The following is a 21,164-nucleotide window of genomic DNA, read 5'->3' as shown; positions in this document are numbered from 1 at the left end:
GAGTGTATGCCAGCTCAGCCGGCTGCAACCCCTCCTCAAATCTCTCAGCAAGCCCTAGCGCTGTTTGAATGGGAGAGGATTGGGAAAGAGTTCCACGGCTTTGCTGCGGTACAGTGTCGGAACAAACTACTTTGTTTGATGCATATCCTGCTACGTACTGCAGGCAGTGGCGTAGCAAGGGGGGGGGGGGGGGGGGGGCGTGGGCCCCGGGTGCAAGGGGCCAGTGGGGGGGGGGGTCATATACGTCTGCAGACACACAGAAATTGTTGATATCCTCGCCTTCCTCCAATAAACCCGGGGGAGGGGGGGGGGGGACAGAAGACCTATGGGCCCCGGGTGCCAGACGACCTAGCTACGCCACTTACTGTAGGTGTCCCGTTGCTGCCATCATTGCTGTAAAAGCAAAGAATTCAGCGTTATAACGCACTTGGCATAACGCCGGAACTTAAAACAGCTTATGCCGTCGGACGAGCGCTATCCAGTGTTGACGCCGTTCTGCTTCATACGGTCGGCTTGGAAACCTGTAAAACTTTGTTCCTCGTGAGCTGGTGTACGTGCTGTTGCAGCCCACTACTCAACAGCTCGGGTTGCACTTCGGCATTGCTCAGAAAAGGCAACCGCTACGCGCGAAACAGTGCACATACAGGCTTTCCGAACGCAAGCGGGCCGGTCGTATCCTGCCGGTTCTGCGCTCGCCGCCGCGAGGGGCGCCCTAGTAGGCGCGGGAACTACGTTCGCAACCTGCCTATACGAATCTCCCTTGCCTGACGGAGCAGTGTGTTACGAGTAGCCTCTGCAGGAACGATTCGTATCACGCCGACAACAAACATTGCGAAAGACCGGTTATACTGCGGTGTATATCGGTAATTATAAACCTGTAAATTACAGAAGTCGCAGTTACACGATTAGCGAAGTACGTTTCCGCTACATTTCTTCTGCGCTTCGTGCACACGCAGAGCCATCTTTCGGCAAACACAGATCACCCCTTCCCGCAATGTACGGCGCTGCCCCGACAGGTGGCGGGCCACTCACCCGCTTCTCCCCTTCGTCTCGTTTGAGCGTATTGGGGCCGTGCGGGGATCAATGAGATCACCCGGTTTTGCTCAATCAGCCAATCATCGCGCACTGAAAGTGATATCGCCGAAAGCGATGGTCACAGAATACGTCCCCTGTTTGCGCGTTTAAACAGTCTTCTCGTTAACACCCGGGACTGTTAGCGACAGTTGGCGACCGTTGTGCTGCTCTCATCTAGGCGAATTCCACAAGAGATCGAAAGAGGTGGTAGGTCCGACTTTTGTTTCCTGATATTTTTACACATTAAGCACATGTGACTAAATAGTGCTAAACTGCTCCTGTGTTTTTTTTAAAGAAACTTGTTAGTAAGCAGGAAAAAATTATGAAAGGTCGTCGGGTAACGATGAGAACATTACGAAACGTGTTTTTTTCTTACATTCGCGACAATGCTTAAGGCCACGAAAGTATAACATGACTGAATGACACCGTGACCTTAAGCAGACAGAACAGGCAACTCCCGGGAACAGGGTACGTCCTATGATCTAGCCTGCGGCTCACTCAGAAAAGTTTCACAAGAGAAAACACCCACGATGCCCTCGGCCGGGATCACTCAATAATCGAAGGAAACGTTACCCTGGGAAAAGCCCGTGGAAACGAAACCCCTCGCAACCAGATCAGCCGCATCACAATTTGCACGAAAGCCAAGGGCACGTTTAGAAGCATCCCTCGACAAGACCGCTGATCTGGAGGACTGGGCTCGGAAAGTTCGTTCCGCTGTCCGTCAGCATACGTTCTCTATAGCCAACGCAGATGGCCATCCTGATCTCAACGCACATCTTCATGCCCTACGGGAGAAGTGATGCAAACTTATGGGAACATGAAAGCAACTAAAGCACAAGTATCTTTAACGCCGCATCTTGAAAACTCCCCAAGAAAGTCAGGACTACGTGAACCAGCATGCAGCGCAGCATTGGAGTCATATCTGTGATGAAATTAATGGCTACCAAGGGTCAATCGACACTCAAGGGTCAATCCAAGCCCCCTCAGGCCCAACAAACATACCAGCTCCAATGCGGACTCACCAGAGCTGAGCTTGTCCAGGAGTGAAGGACACATACTATAAGGAGTTCAACCGTACACCGCTTGCATTGTCAGCTGCCGAATAGGAAGAAGATGTAATCAACACATTATCCGAATTGAGTTTTGCCCTTAACTTGGCCATAATATCAGGGGGCGGACACTCCGTATACATCCCATTGGCCGTTTTCGAGCCGACGCTCTTTCGACGCTAGCGTCAAGGTCCCCTTCAGTTACGGCCCTAACCAATGGGCGACGCATTAAGCAAAATGGCGGCGCACATGATTGTTTACGTTGTCATGGCAACAGCAACAGCAGCCGCGCGGCACCTCCTCTCCCGAACGTTTTTCTTTCCTTTCTGTTTTTATTATGCCGACCCGGTCCACTCCCTTTCCCCCTTTCCCCCATGCCGCGCGCGCCACTCACTTTTTTTTGTTTTTACCCGTAAGCGGCGCGCTTTTTCTTTTTTATAGCGCGCTTGTTACCGCGCGCCACGCGCCAGCTCGCAAGCAATGCGCGCGCTACGCCGCGCATTGGCATTGCTTGCGAGCTGGCGCGTGGTGCGCCGTGGGCTATGCGTTGGCACGCACGCAGTCTTGCCCATACTTATATTATACCAGCATGTGCCGGGACACAAAAAAAATTCCACTTCCAACACAACAGATGTTTAGACTCGCTTTATTGACTGCGTTTCCGAAAAGATATTTTTCTTACAACGTGGTGTGATACACGCTCAAAAAATGAGCAAAATTAGAGGTGCATGACATATACAAGAGTACTAAAGACAAAAGTTCACAGATGGTGAAATAACAAAAGAAATTGCTAGAAAACGCGAAGGCCATTTCATGTACACACATATAAAAACAAGATTTTTATATAACGTCCTCAATACCTAAATGTAGACGAGCTCCTGTTATGTGCACTTAGATATAGCACAATATTGGACGACGTGTATGACATAGTCATGACAACAATAAAAAGGGAAAACTCACTAGTAATGGCAAAAACAATGACACGCAAAATACCTGAAAGAATAAAATGCTAACATTGTTTGATTGAGAGCCATACCAAAAGAAAGCTTACTTATAAATCTGCACGAAAGTATATGAAATGCTTGACATGTTCATTACTGCTGAACAAATTGAAAAAAACAAGGCAGAAAAAAAACATTGTACTAAAAACTGAAACACACATTATCACGTTATTTTGCACTTGGCCACAACTTGAGTAACGGTGGCAAGGAGAACAGAAGATAGCGGCTTTTGCAGCAGCACATAGAAAACATTCGCAGAAAGGCTTATTCCTCAATCAAAGACCAGGTAAAACAAGCCAACACGACTTTTCTTTCTACCCGAATGCAATGCTTAGCAATAAAATTACGTCACTTAAGGCACTAAGTCGTGCCTACTGGGCTCTCCCTTGTATAATAAACACGAACTGCAAAAATCTGCATGTAGGACACTTGCAATGTTCATGCTTTCCAGAGGAAAAAAAGCGTATCATGCCTGCACATGAAGGTTGTTCGCGCGGTTTTCCCATCGGGGGTTACTGAGATAGTACACAAACACTAACAGTAATTTTTCAGCTGTTAGTTGGTTTGCAAAACATGATAAACAGAAAAAGCACTGAGGGCGGTATGGAAAGCTGGGCAAGTTACTGAAGTTGCAGAATGAGACTTGGCACAGAAAAACACAAGTCACAGACCAGGTGAGAATGGGGAGGAACATCTATTTGTCAGCTTTCTCTACCGGGAAGAAGCAAGTGTAGCACAATCAAGGCGCAACGACGTCCGGAGCCTCATGGAGTACACAAGTGGACAGGGCTGTGTTCGTGTACATGCGCCTTCTGATGTCCTTGGGTCTGAGCGCTCACCTGTTGTCTTTAGGCACCCGGAACAACCTTGCAGGACTTGTTTTTGAGGTATTTGTGCACCACTGCACGATGCACGAGCGGTAGGAATCGTGAAACGGGTGAAACATCGCGGAGCACAAGCACACATGTGCAGCTACTGAGGACCACAGAACTGACGAAACTAGCCACGCCGGTCAACGCACAGCAGCGCACGCATCTCGATGACAGTAGATAACAAAAATAAAGCGTTACGTAGCGGACTAAGCAGCAGCCGGGCCGGCGGGGATGGCACGGCGGCGCGGGCGCGTAGACAGTCGAAGGTGAGGGAGTTGAGAGGGTATAACGAGAGAGGGCGTAGGGTGAGGAGTTGAGCGGGGGGAAGGGCTTGGCCACCTGGATCGGCGCGCGTGCGCGCGACGATCTACGAGGCCATGCAAGGGAAACAGATTTTTGCGTCGCCCATTACAGAGATGGCGCCAATTTCCTGTGCCACCGGAACCGGGGAGTGTCCCTCCCCTGATAACATCTCACCTGGTGCCGACGGCATTACATATGCGATTCTCCTGAAGCTACTCAACGATCATCAGGAGCACCTCCACCGCGTCATCAGCAACGCCTGGGGAAATCGGGAGCATTATTGCTCAGCGGAAAGAGATCCTGGTCATCATTTTGTCGAAACCAGGTCGTCCACTCCCGACTCCTGGTTATCTTTTGGCAGATTTCACTTACATCGTGCGTGGGAAAAATCATGAAGACGATAGCCTTGGTACGTCTCGAATGACATCTCACCGCCCACACCTATCACTTAGACCCCTTGTTCAGCTTCCGTAAGCAAGTTAGGATGTCGTCCTTCGTATTTACGAGGATAGGTGCATGGCCATGACAGTAGTACTCAACTTCATACCAATGACGGCGTTGACGCGAAGAATACTTTCACAACGTACTACCTCGACCCATACTCGAAAAGATTAGCCCCACCAAGCATGGTATCCGCATGATCCGCTACGTCCGCGACTTCTTCAGCGACCGCAACATCCCCATCGTGAAAGCGGATGGCCAGCCGTCTAAAGCCTATCCCGTTTGCCGAGGCACCCCTCAAAATTCCATCCTGTCTCCAGCACTGCAATTTGGCTATGAAATACCTGCGCCCTCTTCTCCAGACACTTCCCGCCCTTAAGCATGCAATATATACCAATGACTTCACGCTCTTTTGCATCACAGGAAGCCTGGCCGAACAAGAGTCTACCATACAAGGTGATCTAAACGTCATCGACTCATGTACTCGTACATTCGGACTTACATGCTACTTACAAAAATTGGGGTACATTATTGTCCTCAATTCCCCCACCAACAAAGGCGAAACCTACCGGGCCCTCATCCAGCTGGTCATGGCAAGCGACCCGATCCGCCGACGCAAAGTCGTAAGGCTCGTCACTCTTAGGGTGAACACGGCTCACCGTGGCCGCGCTCCGCGGGGCGCCAGTGCGCCCGGAGCGGCGGCGCATCGAAGCGAAGCGGCGCAGGCGCACACGGACTTCGGGGAGGCGCTTCGCGTTGTCTGCTACAGCGCTGGAGCGCGCCGCTCTGGCTTTGCTGTAGAGTACACTTCGCTAGACCCAGGTGACTGAGCGACCGAGGCGGCGTGGCGGGAAGGCGCACTTCACTTACTGGAGCATTTTCCAGCTGGTTCGGTCTACAGCTTGTGAACAGCCTGCTTAATCAATATACATTAACAGAAACAAGCTTATCACCACATAAATCACTTAGCATGTTTTTATAAGTGATGAGGGTAAAAAAAATTGGAGGACGCTTAAGCTTCGCCTTCAAGAGTGGGACGCGACAGCGTTCCCGTCGACCCGCCAAGGGGTATAAGACAATGCGCTACTGCACAGCGATCACTTACGATGCGCCCCGCATCGGACTTAAGGCGCGTTTATAGTCCGACGTGCTCGGCGCGCGGGCAAGCGTCCCTCGCGGTCAGTTACGTTACGCCGGTTACGCAACGCCGAACAAATGCGATCCCCTCTATACTTCGGCGCTGCGCGCTGTACGCGGTTCTCTTGGGAGCATGCGCAGAGCGATCGCAGACACGCGCGCCGCTCGCCGACCCGCGGGTCGTCTGCATTCCGTTCGCGCCTTTTTCTTTGCATCCTCGTCCGTTCCGCTCCATCACGGCATCGCGGCTACTACGAACCATGGCTAGGATTTTATCTGCGCGACAGAAACTTTCTCTCGCGTTATTAGTGCACCGCCTGCGGCGAAAGCGCCGGCGCTCGATGTATGTGCGAGAGATTTTCGCTGCGCGGAAAAGCACAGGCGAGTACTACCAGCTTGTGCAAGAACTACGACAAAAGGACCCAGAGTACCATCTCAAGTACTTCAGGTAAATAGACTTCGCATAAAGGGTGCGATTTACTCTTGGGTAGATTTTATCTCGCTGTGAAGTGTGTGAGCAGATGTTTTTATTTCTATAAAAATGCACGAACGAAAGTGAAACCTTGTATTATGCTTTGTAGGGCCGAATGCTTTCACACTCCGTGACGCTGCTTGGGCAGCAATTTTTAAAAAATGGCTTTACTCTATGTAACCTGTCGTAATGGGACTAGGTGTTGCTTTGAACATGCTTAGTGCATGCTTGAAAACCGTTATGTCCAATGACTTGCCGCACAGGATGACCAAGGCCTCTTTTGATAAACTCCTGAGCCTTGTCCACGACCGCATCCTCCACCCGTCGAACCACAAGAACCCAATCAGCCCAGGAGAAAGGCTGGCAGTCACGCTGCGGTAAATATTGTGACTTTTACGTATGTTCCGTTGCCTCTTTACCGAGATCCACTTGTTTTTATCTGTCACAGCGCTCTACCTAAGAGGTTACCGTCTGTTTCTCGCTGTGAATAGTATTTCCTATATTTCCCCATGAAAGTGAGCACATAACCTCCGGATAAGGTTTAGAAAATTTTAATTCTTTCGATCGATCTAGTCTTTATACAGTGCAATAGCAGGGAAAACGATTGTGTGTCGTTTAACCACTTCTCGCGCTGATCTTTCCAAACGCACATTTTCTTTCCACATGCATGCCGCGCATTTCAGTCAACGTTCCCGTGAAAAAACAGCACGTCACAAATGGCTGAATGCTTGAACATAGCTGAAGACAGCTGTGGCGCCCCCCCCCCTCTACTCTTAAGCTTGACTCTATATTAACAGTTCTTTTCAACTGAGTGGCACTTTATGTACGTGTTACCCGAGTCCCAAGAATTCTGTTTCTGGAAACGAACAGCAATGTTAATTAAATACTTCTGTTCCTACCTTTCACAGGTTTCTGGCAACTGGCGGTTCTATGATCGACATTGCTATGAGCTACCGCATGCATGTAAGCACGGTCTCCGGCATTCTGAAAGAGACCCTGCCTGCCATTTGGGACTGCCTTTCCCCACTTGTGCTGCGAGAGCCGACCTCAGAAGAATGGGAGCTCATCAGAGAGGGGTTCGAGAAGAAATGGGACTTTCCCAATGCTGTCGGGTGCATAGATGGCAAACACTTCGCAATTACGTGCCCTGACGAGAGTGGTTCGGAGTATTATAATTACAAGGGGTTTTATTCATTACTGATGCTGGCAGTTGCCGACGCAAACTACCGCTTTGTACTGGTAGATATTGGTGCCAAGGGCCGACTCTCTGACGGTTCTTTCTATCAAAAAAGCCCGATCAGAAAGAGCTTTGAAGACAACACACTTAACTTGCCATCGGGTTATAACGGGTGGCCATTGTGCATCGTCGGAGATGCAGCATTTCCCTTGCGGCCTTACTTAATGCGCCCTTACCCCGGCAGACAACTGAATGACACGAAAAGAGTGTTTAACTATAGGCTCTCAAGGGCACGCCGTTGCGTTGAGAACGCGTTTGGAATTTTGGTTTCCCGGTGGCGCTGCTTCCTGGGAACTGTTAGTGGTGATGTGGAGTTGCTAACAAACATGGTTAGTGCGGCGGTGTGCCTGCATAATTTTCTGCTGTTCGACAATGCCTACTGCCCTCATGATTATGCTGATAGGGTCAGTGGCGACAGAGTGCAAGAAGGCGGTTGGAGGCAGAGTATAGCGTACATAAACCAGCAGAGTACTGGCAATGGCAGCCGCTCAGCTTCAGATGCCATGAGAATTCGAGACGCCATTGCAGAGTACTTCATATCCCCAAGGGGTTCTTTGCCATGGCAACTGAGGGTAGTCAGGCGATGCTAATGCACAGCATGAAGTTGTTGCCCCTCTGTCTGTACACTGCGTTCTTTTCCATGCAAAGCAAGCAAAAATCACACATAAGCTCAAAATGTGAAACTTCATTTATCAATCTCGTGATCGGTCAGTTCAGGAGTTATACATGGTTTGCACCAGTGACATATAACACGCGTGTTGCGACGGTTCATGTAACATTTGTGCTCCTGCTTCTAGTACAGGTATACCACATAAAGTTGTGTGCAAGTGTCGTGTACCATGCCATTGAACTGTTTTCGTATATAACGTTTAGTGTGAACACATCAAGGTGTGTAGGATTATATTGCGGAAGGCATTTCACTTATAAGTCAACATGTGCTGTGTGAGTAAACATATGGTGGAATTTCAGCAGGGGGTCTCTTTTCCTTCTTGTTTCCCATCAATCGAAGTCTCAAAGCACGAGATCACTTGTAAGAGTATAAAGATGTGCTATTTGGTCTCGGTGATTCGAAAGCATTTTTCCAGCGTAAAATTAGACAGTGTGTAGGAAAGAAACACAAGCAGGACAAACACAGGACTCGGCTTTCTGCTGCGTGTGTCCCTTTCCTATGTCCTGTCTAATTCTGCGCTGAACAAAAAATTGCTTTCAAGTTACCAGGTTATCACATACACCTTGCATTGCGAATAAATGAAGCGGTGAAAGAGGCAGGAGACTACTACCTACATTGAAACTTGCAATACATACAGTGAAACAGGTCAACAGTCAAACAACAAATATATCACAGCTATGCAGCTGACTAAAATAATATGAACATGAACACAATGATATCAGGAAACTGCACTGCATGGCAGGAAATGCAAAAAAAGGAAACTGCAATGTCCTTCAAGTTACTAAAACAAACAAAACGCATTGCACTTTGCATTGCATTGCACCTTGCATTGCGAATAAATGAAGCGGTGAAAGAGGCAGGAGACTACTAACTACATAGAAACTTGCAATACTTACAGTGAAATAGGTCAACACTCAAACAACAAATATATCCCAGCTATGCAGCTGACTAAAACAATAGGAACATGAACACAATGAGATCATGAAACTGCACTACATGGCAGGAAATGCAAAAAAAAGGGAACTGCCATGCCCTTCAGGTTATTAAAAGAAACAAAGCGCAAATAATGTATTTGCTGTCACCTAGGCCTCAAAAGGTATACCTTAATATTAAGCCTCATACTCGTCAAATTCTGCTAAAAGTTCCATAATTTTAACCTTAAAGCGAGAGGCAGTTCTCGTTGGCATCCTGTCAAGGCTCATGGCAATAGACTGCCCGAAAGCCTCGTTTTCTGTGGTGTGTTTGCCGAGCTGTGAAAGGAGCCGTTCCTCGAAGTAGTCGCAACTCCTTCCTTTCTTTGAACGTTTTGATGGTGGCTCGCTCAATGTGAAGTCTACCTGACTGGCAGGTTGACCAGGACTAGCTGCTGCAGGCTCCAAGTCATCAGCATTGGCGATGGGTGACGGTGCTGACGAATTGCCTTGTATTGCGTTAAATATTTCTTCTGCTGTTGGGGCGCTGTCATCACCTCTTGGCACGGCACCTGACCCCACGTTGCAGGTAGTCCTGAAAAAAAAAAAAAAGGTTCGACTCTAGTTAGTTCAGTTTTCTCGTTTCCTTTTTTATTTTACTGCAAAAAGAGTGCCAATGTCTGTCGAGTCAAACAGCGTTACACACAGAGATGAAGACGAAAGTAAGACAAACACATGGGATCTAACTACAACTGATGTATGCAATGCAGTTTGAATTCAGGGCCCGCGCAATTGTCTTGACTTCGTTTTCGTGCCTGTGGGTAGCGCTGTTCCAATACGCAAAATGCTGAACCAACTGTCCCAATTGTCCACGTTTGTACCAGTTTCACAAAGCGAAAATGCTGGTGTTGTGAAACGTCGGTGAGTAAAGCCTTCCAGAAGCAGGAGCCACCTCCCCGACCGATATCCTGACCCTTTGCAACCCTCGATCCACCCCCAGCACTAACAGCAAAGCCGCAAGCCGAACAACCAAGCAACCAAAAGCCAATGCACATGTCATGTTAGCCGAAAACGAAGTCTACGCCAGTTCCAAGAATGCAGTTGGGCCGAACTCGTGAAACCAAACATGCAAAAACACACAACACCGAAGCACAATCGGAAGCATGAGGATTCACAGAATTTTCGCAACAGATGTCTGACCGTCCGGCAAGTTTATTTGATGGCATGTTCGACATTACTCTATCTTTCGAAAGCTGGCAAAACGTTCATCTGATTTTACTACGCAATCGGTCCCCTCATCTGAGTGCCGCATAAAAGCTGTGAAACATTCCGAAATGACGAGCAATTGCTGACAGACTTCTCCAGGGCCTTCACCCGAAGCCATGCTGTTAAACGCCATACAGCCCAGCAGTTCATAGGCAGTTACATGAAACAAAAGAAAAAGCAAAAAAAAACGGATTCTAAATCCTCCAGCACGGACGGCGAAAGTCACGGTACAAAAGCAAAAATAACGAAGGAGACTCAGTGCACATGTGCGTGAACGTAGCACCCAATTCATGCCGTACAACGAACACACTTTATGCGCGTACCTCCACGTACCTCAAGCAGTGAAAGCAAACACTGCAAAACTAACAGAAACCAACTCACTTTCTGGGACGACCACAGTTCTTGTAAAAGCTCATTGCATCGGCAAACTCCCACGTCTGCCTCGCGACGTAGGCGCTGCCGCTCCTCGTTGCGAGCTCGATTGCTTTGAGTTCACGGGTAAAGCGATCTCGAAGCTTCTTCCACAACTTGTGGCATTCTTCAACTACACACGGAAAGGAGGGACAAAATATACCGATCAAACAGTACGGTACGTGCGTGCAGCAAGTGGCATGCTTCGGCCGAGAAACGTGCAAATGAAGCCGAACACAGCTCACCTGTAGAGAGACCGCTGCTGTGCCGTATCTGTTCCCACGCGTTCTCTTTGCGCTGTTGGTCCCTGAAATCGAGTCGCTTAGTGTCGTACACGCAGGGGTGTTGTTTTATGGCTTCGATAAACCTCTCCACCACGCTATCCGATGCAAGTTCAACGTTTGAGCCGCTGGCGCCACTCATATTGTTCGCACAGGCATCCGCCATTTTCCTCCGCGCGATGCATTGTGGGTCGGCGCGGTCGGCGGCGCCGGCGCGCGATTGGAGCAAGAGCCAAATCTGCGCCGGGCACGTCGGGGCGCGCTGGCAGCCGCCGGTTACGTCGGCGCTGCAGTGCGTCGGACTATAGAAGGAGTTGTTCTCGCCAACGTAACGCAGCGTGTGCGAGCGCGCGCGCGCGCGCGCGTTACGTCGGACTATATTTACGCCTTTAGCGCCCACCTATTACGCGGTGAGCGTCGAGCAACGCAGCGTTCGGCGCGGCGACGAAACGTGCGCCTGAGCGAACGGAACGAACCAAAGAACTCGGTGTCTCGGAGGGGGAAACGATCTGCGCCAGCCAAACGTCGTGATCGGCACGGGCAGAGAGATAGATAGTAATCTAAACCGGGAGCACGGCGAAGCGTCGTCAGGGGAGAGGAGTTCCGCGACGCGCCTGGCAGCGGTCCCAATGCGCGCGCGGCGCGCCTCCTGTCGGGGCAACGCCGTACATTGAGAGGAGGGGGTCTTCTGTGTTTGCCGCAAGATGGCTCTGCGTGTGCGGAAAGCGCAGAAGAAATGCAGCGGAAACGCACTTCGCAACTCGTGTAATTGTGACTTCTGTACGTTACATGTTCATAATTACCGATATACACCGCAGTATAACTTTCCACGGCTCGTTTCGAAGGCAACACCGCATTCACTAGAGGCGCGTTTGCACCGCTTGGAAGCATCGAACTCGTGGCTGAGTGGTAGCGTCTCCGTCTCACACTCCGGAGACCCTGGTTCGATTCCCACCGGGCTAATCTTGGAAGTTGCTTTTTATTTATGAAGCGCCTGCCATGATTTATCGCTCACGGTCAACGCCGCAAACGCCGACACCGACACCGACGCCGACGACACCGGCTTTTCTGCGACACGAGCTCCTTAACGCTATCGCGTTAATACAGTCATTTCTTCGCGCTCTTTATTAGGCTGGTGCCATTTTATTTTACTCTCACAGCACTTGGTGTAGTGCATACCGAGAAACCTATTAGGCGCGCTTTTCTTCGTTGGAGTCATCATGTGATGAGCCTAGCGCGCCATTTCGCGCATGTCTTGATGCTAGAACGAATTTGCTTAATTCATTCATACATTCAGAATTTATTTAAGACAACGAAAAGGTTGTCCAGGGTGACGTGGCAAAAGGCATACTTTGCCTGACGAGGCCACGCCACCCGGATGACAGGCGGCACCACAGGCTACAAAAATCAAGAAAGAGCATTACATAATAGAACACACATTCAATATTTTTTACACAATGCATAAGACATCCTTACAAAAATACAGGCTTTCGGCGGAAAAACAAAACAGCATACTTCAAAGCACAATTCGACCATAGCAGTATTTACAAAACACACTAGTGATAGGTATACGTTCAGTTTTCACCTTTAAGGTTCATTTATGAGCATTGCTTTAATTAACATTTTGTATTTACGTATAGAGGGAGTGCTGCGTACAGTATCCAGAATAATAGGGTATTGATTAATTAAGTCAGGAATTTGCCATCCTAACCTCTGAAAACCGTAATTAGTGAGTACACGAGGTGTTTCCATACATTGTTTCCTAAGTTCGTATGTGCTAAGTTTAGTGTGATAGGTGGTTTCGAAGGTTGTTTTGTCTAGTTTGTACTGGCGTAATATTTCCAGACATAATTTGTATGTGTGCAGTTTACTTATTTCTAGTATTCTAGTATTCTAGTATTCTAGTATTTATACTTATTTCTAGTATTAATTGACCTAAAAAAGCGACCGAAACCCGCAATAAATTGCACAGAAAGTTAGAGAACGATTGTTCAATCATGCATCATCATGTTTGCCATCGATTTTACCATTAAGGAGGGCAATAATATTACTTCGACAGCAACTAAGAAGTGACATCCGCTACTTCGCGACTTTCTTATTGACGCGTTAATGCCGCTGATAGGGGTGCATGGAGTGCTTTACGCGATGTTGGAAAGGGCTCTCCCCAGCATAGCAACTGATTTGGCGGCAGTTTTACTCCCCCTTTTCATCTTTCTACATCATATTTTTGTTGTCACAGATTGGTTAAAATCGCCGAAGCGGCGCCGGTCCTTTCACGGCTACCTGACGTGAGAAGTCGCATTCTTATTTAGAGGAATCGTCGGTCAGTTATTTTATTACATTGATTAGGTGGAGTGAAACATGTGGCGCCATCGTTTATTTGGTTGTTTGTTTGTTTTCTCCTTGGAGGCGATGCACGCCGCATGCGAATGTCCTTTCTGTCCGTTTTGAATAGGTAATTGAATGGGGACGGACGGACGGACGGACGGACGGACGGACGGACGGACGGACGGACGGACGGACGGACGGACGGACGGACGGATGGACGGACGGACGGACGGATGGATGGATGGATGGATGGATGGATGGATGGATGGATGGATGGATGGATGGATGGATGGATGGATGGATGGATGGGTGGGTGGGTGGGTGGGTGGGTGGATGGATGGATGGATGGATGGATGGATGGATGGGTGGATGGGTGGATGGGTGGGTGGGTGGGTGGGTGGATGGGTGGATGGATGGATGGATGGATGGATGGATGGATGGATGGTGCAAAACTTTAATAAGGTCCTGAGGTACGCGACTCAGCGCGCTGCGGGCCGCTCCCACGTTGGGACAGTCAGGCCTTGCCCGACCGCGTAATTGAAGTGCAAAATTTATGATCTACATGTCTGTTTTCTAGCTTAAATTGCGTCTTGCCGGGTAATTAAGTCGTTACTCGCTTGTATTTCATTTCAGTACTTCCTCGGAATAGGTCATATGTATATTCTCACTAGCATATAATTGTGCGGTATGCGTCCCGAAGCAGCACATGGCCTCTGCGTTACGCCATATAGGGGGGCATCGGGTAAATTTGGAGAAAAGGGGGAATTTATTTCTCATTTTGTAGGGTTTAGGGGGGTGGCGCGGCGGAGTGGGTAAGACTTAAATATGAATACGGCACAGGAACCCTTGCCTTGAACAAGCGATGCTGTTGCCGTCGTGGGGAAGTGGCCGGTCTGTGTGTTGGACGAACGTGGCCACGATAACTCAACCGGTGGTCATGAGGCCGGCCCGGTGTCGTCTGCCGACAGCATGCCGGTGGTTGGCCAACGGGCTCGACATTTGTAAAAGCAAAGCCCGGCCCAAGCCAGATTGCTATGTTCGGGCCAGTCTACTTTTTAACTGACCATGGGCGTCAGCCGGATCTACCGCCGAGCCCCCCTCCCCTCCCCCCCTTTTTTTGGCTTAGGTCATGCTACTCCATTTTAGCTTAATATGGTGATGTGGTGCAGCCAACGGCTGCTCAAGGGAGTGACTGGCCGCTCACGAGTTAAATATTCTGGGATGACTCGTCAAATCGAAAGACACTATGAGGTGTTTTCATTAAACGCATTTCTATCGACTTGCATGATGAATTGCATTTTGTTCGGTTGTCGGGTGCCGTGGCACTTCGGCGACAAAAACGCTGTAACAGTGCAGGATTTTATTTCCCCGGTGCACTTTCGGAAACTGGCCATGCCGTGGGTACCGGAAAAAGAAAGACGACGCATTGTAGATCTGTGCCTACAAAACTATTCTCAACGCGTAATATCGGAGATGACAGAAAGGCCACTGAAAACAGTGAATCGAGCCGTCCAGGCTTACAAGAAGGATGGAACAATTGCGGATGCTCCCCGTAAAGCCCGGCAAACAATGACCATTGAAGCTGAATACATGACCATTGTTGCGGCGGCTGCAAACCCGACCTTTATCGCTCGGGAAATTAAGAACAGCCTCTGGCTGGGTGACGTCTCTGACACGACTATCAAGCGTCGCCTCTACGCCCCAGCCTAATAAAGAGCGCGAAAAAATGACTGTATTTTTACCGTCATCATTTATAAAAACATGCTAAGTGATTTATGTGGTGATAAGCTTGTTTCTGTTAATGTATATTGATTAAGCAGGCTGTTCACAAGCTGTAGACCGAACTAGCTGGAAAATGCTCCAGTAAGTGAAGTGCGCCTTCCCGCAACGCCGCCTCGGTCGCTCAGTCACCTGGGTCTAGCGAAGTGTACAGTAGAGCAAGCGGCGGCGCACTCCAGCACTGTAGCAGACGACGCGAAGCGCCTCCCCGAGGTCCGTGTGCGCCTGCGCCACTTCGCTTTGATGCGCCGCCGCGCCGGACGCACTTGGCGCCCCGCGGAGCGCGGCCACGTTGAGCCGTGTTCACCCTAAGAGTGGAGGAGCCTGTACATATCCTCGGCTGTACGTGGCCGCAAGACGATGGAGACACTGAATGGGTTCGGTGTACACTAATTCAAATCATTCAGGTCAGCCCGGTGATGGCTTGCATTACCAAGAGGTCATCGTGCCTCCGTGAACGCGAGCTTAACAAAACTGCAGAGGCTACCAGCTATTCACGCATCATGTACGGCCTCCAAAATGCCACCCTCACAAATATTCAAAGCCGCCATCTCGGAGCAGCATTTCGAAAATTCCGCCGTATAGAAATGGAAGTACTGGCATCCAAGAGACTGCAACACATAAATGCTCAAAGAAGAGGTGCAAGCCCGCCTCGAGGCCCAACAACCTCGTCTCTACATTTCTTATCGAGACCGCGAAATTCTCCATGCTATGACGTTAGTAGCTTGGCTGCCACTCCTTCAAATCCTCCGCCATGGGACATGGTCCCAAGACTTACTATCGTGCCTATACCAAGGAACATGAATCCAGAAGCTAGCAATGGAGGTGGCAAGCCAGATCTGACCACCTCAGAACACCCTCTCATGGAATTTATTATGTGGGCGCTCCTCACACCGCTGACACCACGGCTGTTTTGGGGCCACGCGACAACATCAAGCGTCATCACGAAGCAGTCCCATCTTCCACTGATGCTGAAGTTCTCGCCATAACAAAAAGCCATTTGCCTCTACTCCCATGACACACACACAATTACTGCTCGCAGCGATAGCAATAACGTCGTCAGGGCTTTCGAATCCTTGAGTGTATTGACCCACCTTCGAGCGACATTAGCTGGCTTAGACGTGCTGCTGGAGTGAGCACCTTGTGTCATGCCCTAGCTCATGAATCCTTTACACCGATCTGCCCCTTATTATGACCGCACACTTATTGTCCAAGGACACAGCGGGCCGAGCAACGAAAGCATCGTCGCGCACCACTCGAAGTACTGCGCCAAGACGCACCGACTCTCCCCACTTCCCCCCACACCATTCCATGTCCTGTCATGATGCGTCTCCCACCAGGCAGGCCTAGGGATTCTCCCTCCACAATGATACCATCCAATACGGCATTGGATCGGTGCCGCGGCGCGCCATCCTGCAAGGTATGTGGCGGTTATCTCTGCGCTCTCTCCACCTACTGGACCTGCCCTCGAACACATTCATCACAATTCAATTCTATCACACCTTCCACACCGCCACTTCGGAAGCTTGTACGAAGGCCCCACGGGAGACTCAGCCAACGGTCTGGCCTCGCCTACTTTCTCACATCCTCCACATTCAAGGGGCCATGACATGCACCTCACGTTCGGCACCTTCGAAAGCACCGGTTGTGCACAACGGCGACGCAAAGATCGCAGCAAATAAATGTTTTCTTCCTTTCCCTTTTACTCTCCCCCTCCCATATTGAGGTATCAGCGCCGTTCAGGTGTAAGCAGATCGCACCAGACAGATAGAGTGCCGTCAGCACTAATCACCTTCTCTTCATTTATATTTTAAATTTAAACAGCCAATAGTAACTGAGCGGCTGTTCGGTCCAGGCACGTACCCAGAATTTTTTTTCGGGGGGGGCCCCCCACCTCCATCATCATCATCATCATCATCATCGTCATCATCATCATCGTCGTCATCGTCATCGTCATCGTCGTCATCGTCGTCATCATCATCATCATCAGCCTGTTTTATGTCCACTGCAGGACAGGGGCGTAGCCGGGGGGGGGGGGGCTTATGGGGCTTCAGCCCCCCCCCCCGAAATTTTTTCGTGCTGTCCATGCACCGCCGACCAAAGCGACCCCCGGCGCCGGAAATCACTCTGGATTTTGTCTAGAATGTCTTTTTGACACTCGAAAAGAGATTTAACCGCGAAGATTGCGAACTCGGGCTGGATTTCGTGGCAACGCCCATACACCGGCAGTCATATAACGCCAAGCAGTCCCATCCGAGCACAAAGTTTCAAGGGCGCTTTGATGGTGAGCGGGCTCGCCGCGGCATCTCACTGAGGCCACGGAATCTACGGAGCGCATGGATATCAATTGCGAAACTTTATGGGTATAAATCTCATAAGCTCTTGATGTGAAACGTGCATTGACATTTCCAAAGTTGTGCGTTAAATTTTCAATTGCGGAACTTTGTGGGTTTAATGTTGTTATTAACATTTGACGCCAAAGGTCCATTGACTTTTCTAAAGTCTTACATCGGAATATACAACGAGACAAGCCAAATCAACACACTATCAGACCAGTTGACAAAGCACGCTGCGAGGCCCAATGAGACGATGCGTTGGGGTGGTTCATTTGTGCCGTCATGTCACATAAAAAAATATCAACATTTTTTTTAACCTACGCCAGAACATCCATGTCAAGACACTAAAGCCAGCCAAAGTAACTACGTCCTTATTTATTTTTTCTACTTTGACATTTATTCGCCGAGGACACATTCAGCCTCTTCAATTTTTTTTTGTTCTCGCTACCCTACCCGCGGGCTGCCAGAGCGAGCCAGAGCGCATATGTTTTTCTCGTATGGCCCCGACCACCGCGCGGTGCACTTCGGTGGGCGTTCGGTTTGCTCTGGCCGAGTGGATTTTCACCTGACAGAGTTTTGGAAGCTTTCTGGCTAGCAGACGAGAGAGAAAAAAAAAACAATGGTCGCTCGCCGCCATCACTGCGGGGACTCGAAGGAATGCACCGCGTTCCTTGAGCGGAACCTTTCCGGAAAGTCTTGTTTCGCCGGTGTAGGATACTGAGCGGTATGCATATGGTTCTCAATGGGCCAATCATCTCATGTTTTCTTCGGTATTAATTCCGTAGCCCCATTAGGTGCCCGATGTAGGCATTCGATTCTAGCCAACATACTTTCCTATGCGTTTTTTTTTTCATTTCGGTGCCTCCGCCCCACAGAAAAAAATACATTGTTGTGGCACAGCGAATTGTCGCATGGTGAAAGTTCAATTTTGATACTTCTTTTGCGGAAAGTAATGGGCGACGGGACGCTTCAGTTGCCGGATACGTTTATTATATTATTGCGAAAGCAATTATAAGGACACTCCAGGCGCATTCCTGCCGTCGCCGTCGCCCTCATGTTTCGTATAAAGTCCAAGGGTGATAAAATCGTGACTACCCGCTGCATGCTGTATGTGCGAGTGAAAGCGTAGGAGGGGAGGTGGAATGGGTGAGCCGACGATGGTGACTCAGTCTTGTGTGCAAAAGGAGAAAAGGGAGCAAGCGCGCCGCCTTCCGTCGCGCGCAATACATCGGGGGGAGTGGATGGAATGGGGGCGGAATCTAGGATTCTGTGAATCTATGATTGTGCAACATGTTTATTTGCCTTGTTTGACGCATTACATACAGTTACTTTTTCTTACATATATAGACTCATTGGAGACTTATACGTATACTTAAATATCTTGTTGCGAGGTTTTGTGTATACGTGCAGTGAACTTTGTTTCCAGTGACACTTTTTTGTCCTTTATCAAGCCGTATTTTCGCATTTGTATATCCCATTGTATCTTTGCATTTCTAATGTACGAGGGCGAGTCAAATGAAAGTGCGCCTACCCTAAACGCGCAATAATGGTTCGGTTCATTATCTGCGAGGCATGCGCGTAGGAGAACGGCATGTCTCATTTACAAAAGTGACACGCAGGTTTGAAGATAACTGTTCTGTAATTCTCTCATACACTGGGTTGAATATGGTTGCGTCGCATGGTGGACACTTCAAAAGTTGAACACCTCGGTGTCGCGAAGTTTTTGACAGCTAAAGGTGTTTCCAAAACAGAAATTATTCGCCGTATGGCTGCCGTCTGCGTTGAACACGGCATTTCATTGACCACTGTGAAGCGTTGGAGCAAACGGTTTAAAGGACGTTGTAAAGACATTCCAAGACCGGGCCAAAACCATCGTGCAATCACCCCCCACACAATTTCAAAGGTTCATGAGCTGATGAAACAAGAAGGGAGCATAAGCATCGATGAACTGGCAGACCGTCTGAACATCAGTCACGGTTCGGTTCACGCCATAATTCATGAGCTTCTCGGTTATCGTCTCTTTGGTGCGCAATGAATCCCCAAGATTTTGATCCATCGCGAGAAGACGGAGAAGTTTCGCGCTGCCTTGACTCATCTGATCGGGTATCACAATGAGGATGACGACTTCTTGTTTGCATTTGGGATTGGGGACGAACCTTGATGCCACTACTACGAGCCTGAAACACGACGGCAAAGCTTACAGTGGAAACATACGAATTTACCACGCCCAAAGAACGCAAAGGCCATCATTTCCGCTGGAAAGGTGTTGTTGACTTTTTTTTTCGGTCGTCAGGGTCCATTACTGATAGAATTTGCTAAATCTTGAGAGGCTATCAATTGTTTCCGATATTGTAAAACGCCAGAACGGCAGTGTGTCGCAATCAAGAACGAACAACGTGGAAAATTGACGAATGGGGTCATCTTGTCCCACGACAATGCCTGTCCCCACGTCGTTTATGTGGTTAATACAAAACTGGCAAAATTCATGTGAGAAACGCTGTAACATCCGCCATACAGCTCAGACCTGTCACCTTGCGACTTCTACATTTTGGGGCAGCCGAAAAAACAGCTCAAGGGAACCAGATACAGACTTTTTGAAGCAGCAACCCAAGGAGTTTTATAAGACGGGAATCACGCGACTCGTTAGTCAATGGGACAAATGTCTAAATTCTCATGAAGACTACTTTTAAATAAAGTACCCCGTTGTTGGCTCACATTCATTTGACTTGCCCTCGTATATCCTGCAGAATTCCTGCTTTTTATACGTGCCCTCTGCTGCGACTATGATTTCGGTGCAATTACTCACGATACACGACAAGGGACAGCTACTCCTGCGTAATACATTGGAACAAACGACAGCGTCATTGAGATTTTTCGCTGGCCATTGCATATATACAAGAATGTAAGCACGGTTCTTGAATGACAAAGTTTCGTTAACATATTTGTCCACAACTTGTTCAGTTCATTGCTTTTTAATTTTTCATATCAGTGGCATGCACTGCTTTCCTGGGTTCGACCTGATATAGTTCTAAAGTTCGTGTGATATTTTCTTTACTTAAGTAGACAAAAATATGGAAGCATTGATACCAGTTATTTTGGGCAAAATGTTTGGCACATACGAGTATATTCTTCTGTGAAAAAATACATATTTTATTGTTTTGACTGTGCGTAGCGTTCAAGAATTCGTTTGCAGCATCTTTGGCAATGACAATGCAGTTATTATTCATGGATTTGATCCCCTGAGAAATTGTTTAAGAGGAAGCTTTAGCTCGGGCCCAATCCGACGCGGCCTATTCAAATACTTTTAAAACGCAGAAACGCTTTTCTTAGATAATCCTGCTAATCGCTTTTGTTGAAATTCGTTGCATTTGAGAGAGAAAGTTAAATCCTAGTTCTGTTGGAAACACAACTTCGATTTAGGGCCTGAATTTTGTTTAAAATATTTTGAAAAATTCGAATGTTTGAAAAAATAGAAGCACGACGTTTACAAACTAATAGCTATGCATGAAGAACAGACATTGTGGTTCTGTAAACGGCCTCTATTATAACAGTCAAAGCGGGCAAGTTTGCTATGTCAATTTGTATCTTGCATGAAT

At 48.6% G+C, this 21,164-nt stretch overlaps 2 protein-coding genes across 2 annotated transcripts in view; both read left to right on the top strand.

Annotated features, from left to right (window-relative positions):
* LOC139051640 (uncharacterized) overlaps positions 1 to 21,164 on the top strand; it is a 335,738-nt gene that overhangs the window by 232,865 nt on the left and 81,709 nt on the right. The window lies entirely within an intron of this gene.
* LOC139051637 (uncharacterized) lies at positions 6,048 to 8,980 on the top strand. Its single transcript, XM_070528583.1, has 3 exons — positions 6,048 to 6,325; positions 6,613 to 6,726; positions 7,258 to 8,980. Exons 1-3 carry the CDS (start codon positions 6,138 to 6,140, stop codon positions 8,174 to 8,176), a joined length of 1,221 nt encoding a protein of 406 aa, XP_070384684.1. The 5' UTR covers positions 6,048 to 6,137; the 3' UTR covers positions 8,177 to 8,980.

Source organism: Dermacentor albipictus, unplaced genomic scaffold (assembly GCF_038994185.2).
Source record: "Dermacentor albipictus isolate Rhodes 1998 colony unplaced genomic scaffold, USDA_Dalb.pri_finalv2 scaffold_13, whole genome shotgun sequence".
Lineage (NCBI taxonomy): Eukaryota > Metazoa > Arthropoda > Arachnida > Ixodida > Ixodidae > Dermacentor > Dermacentor albipictus.
This window is presented reverse-complemented; position numbering and strand designations above follow the sequence as displayed.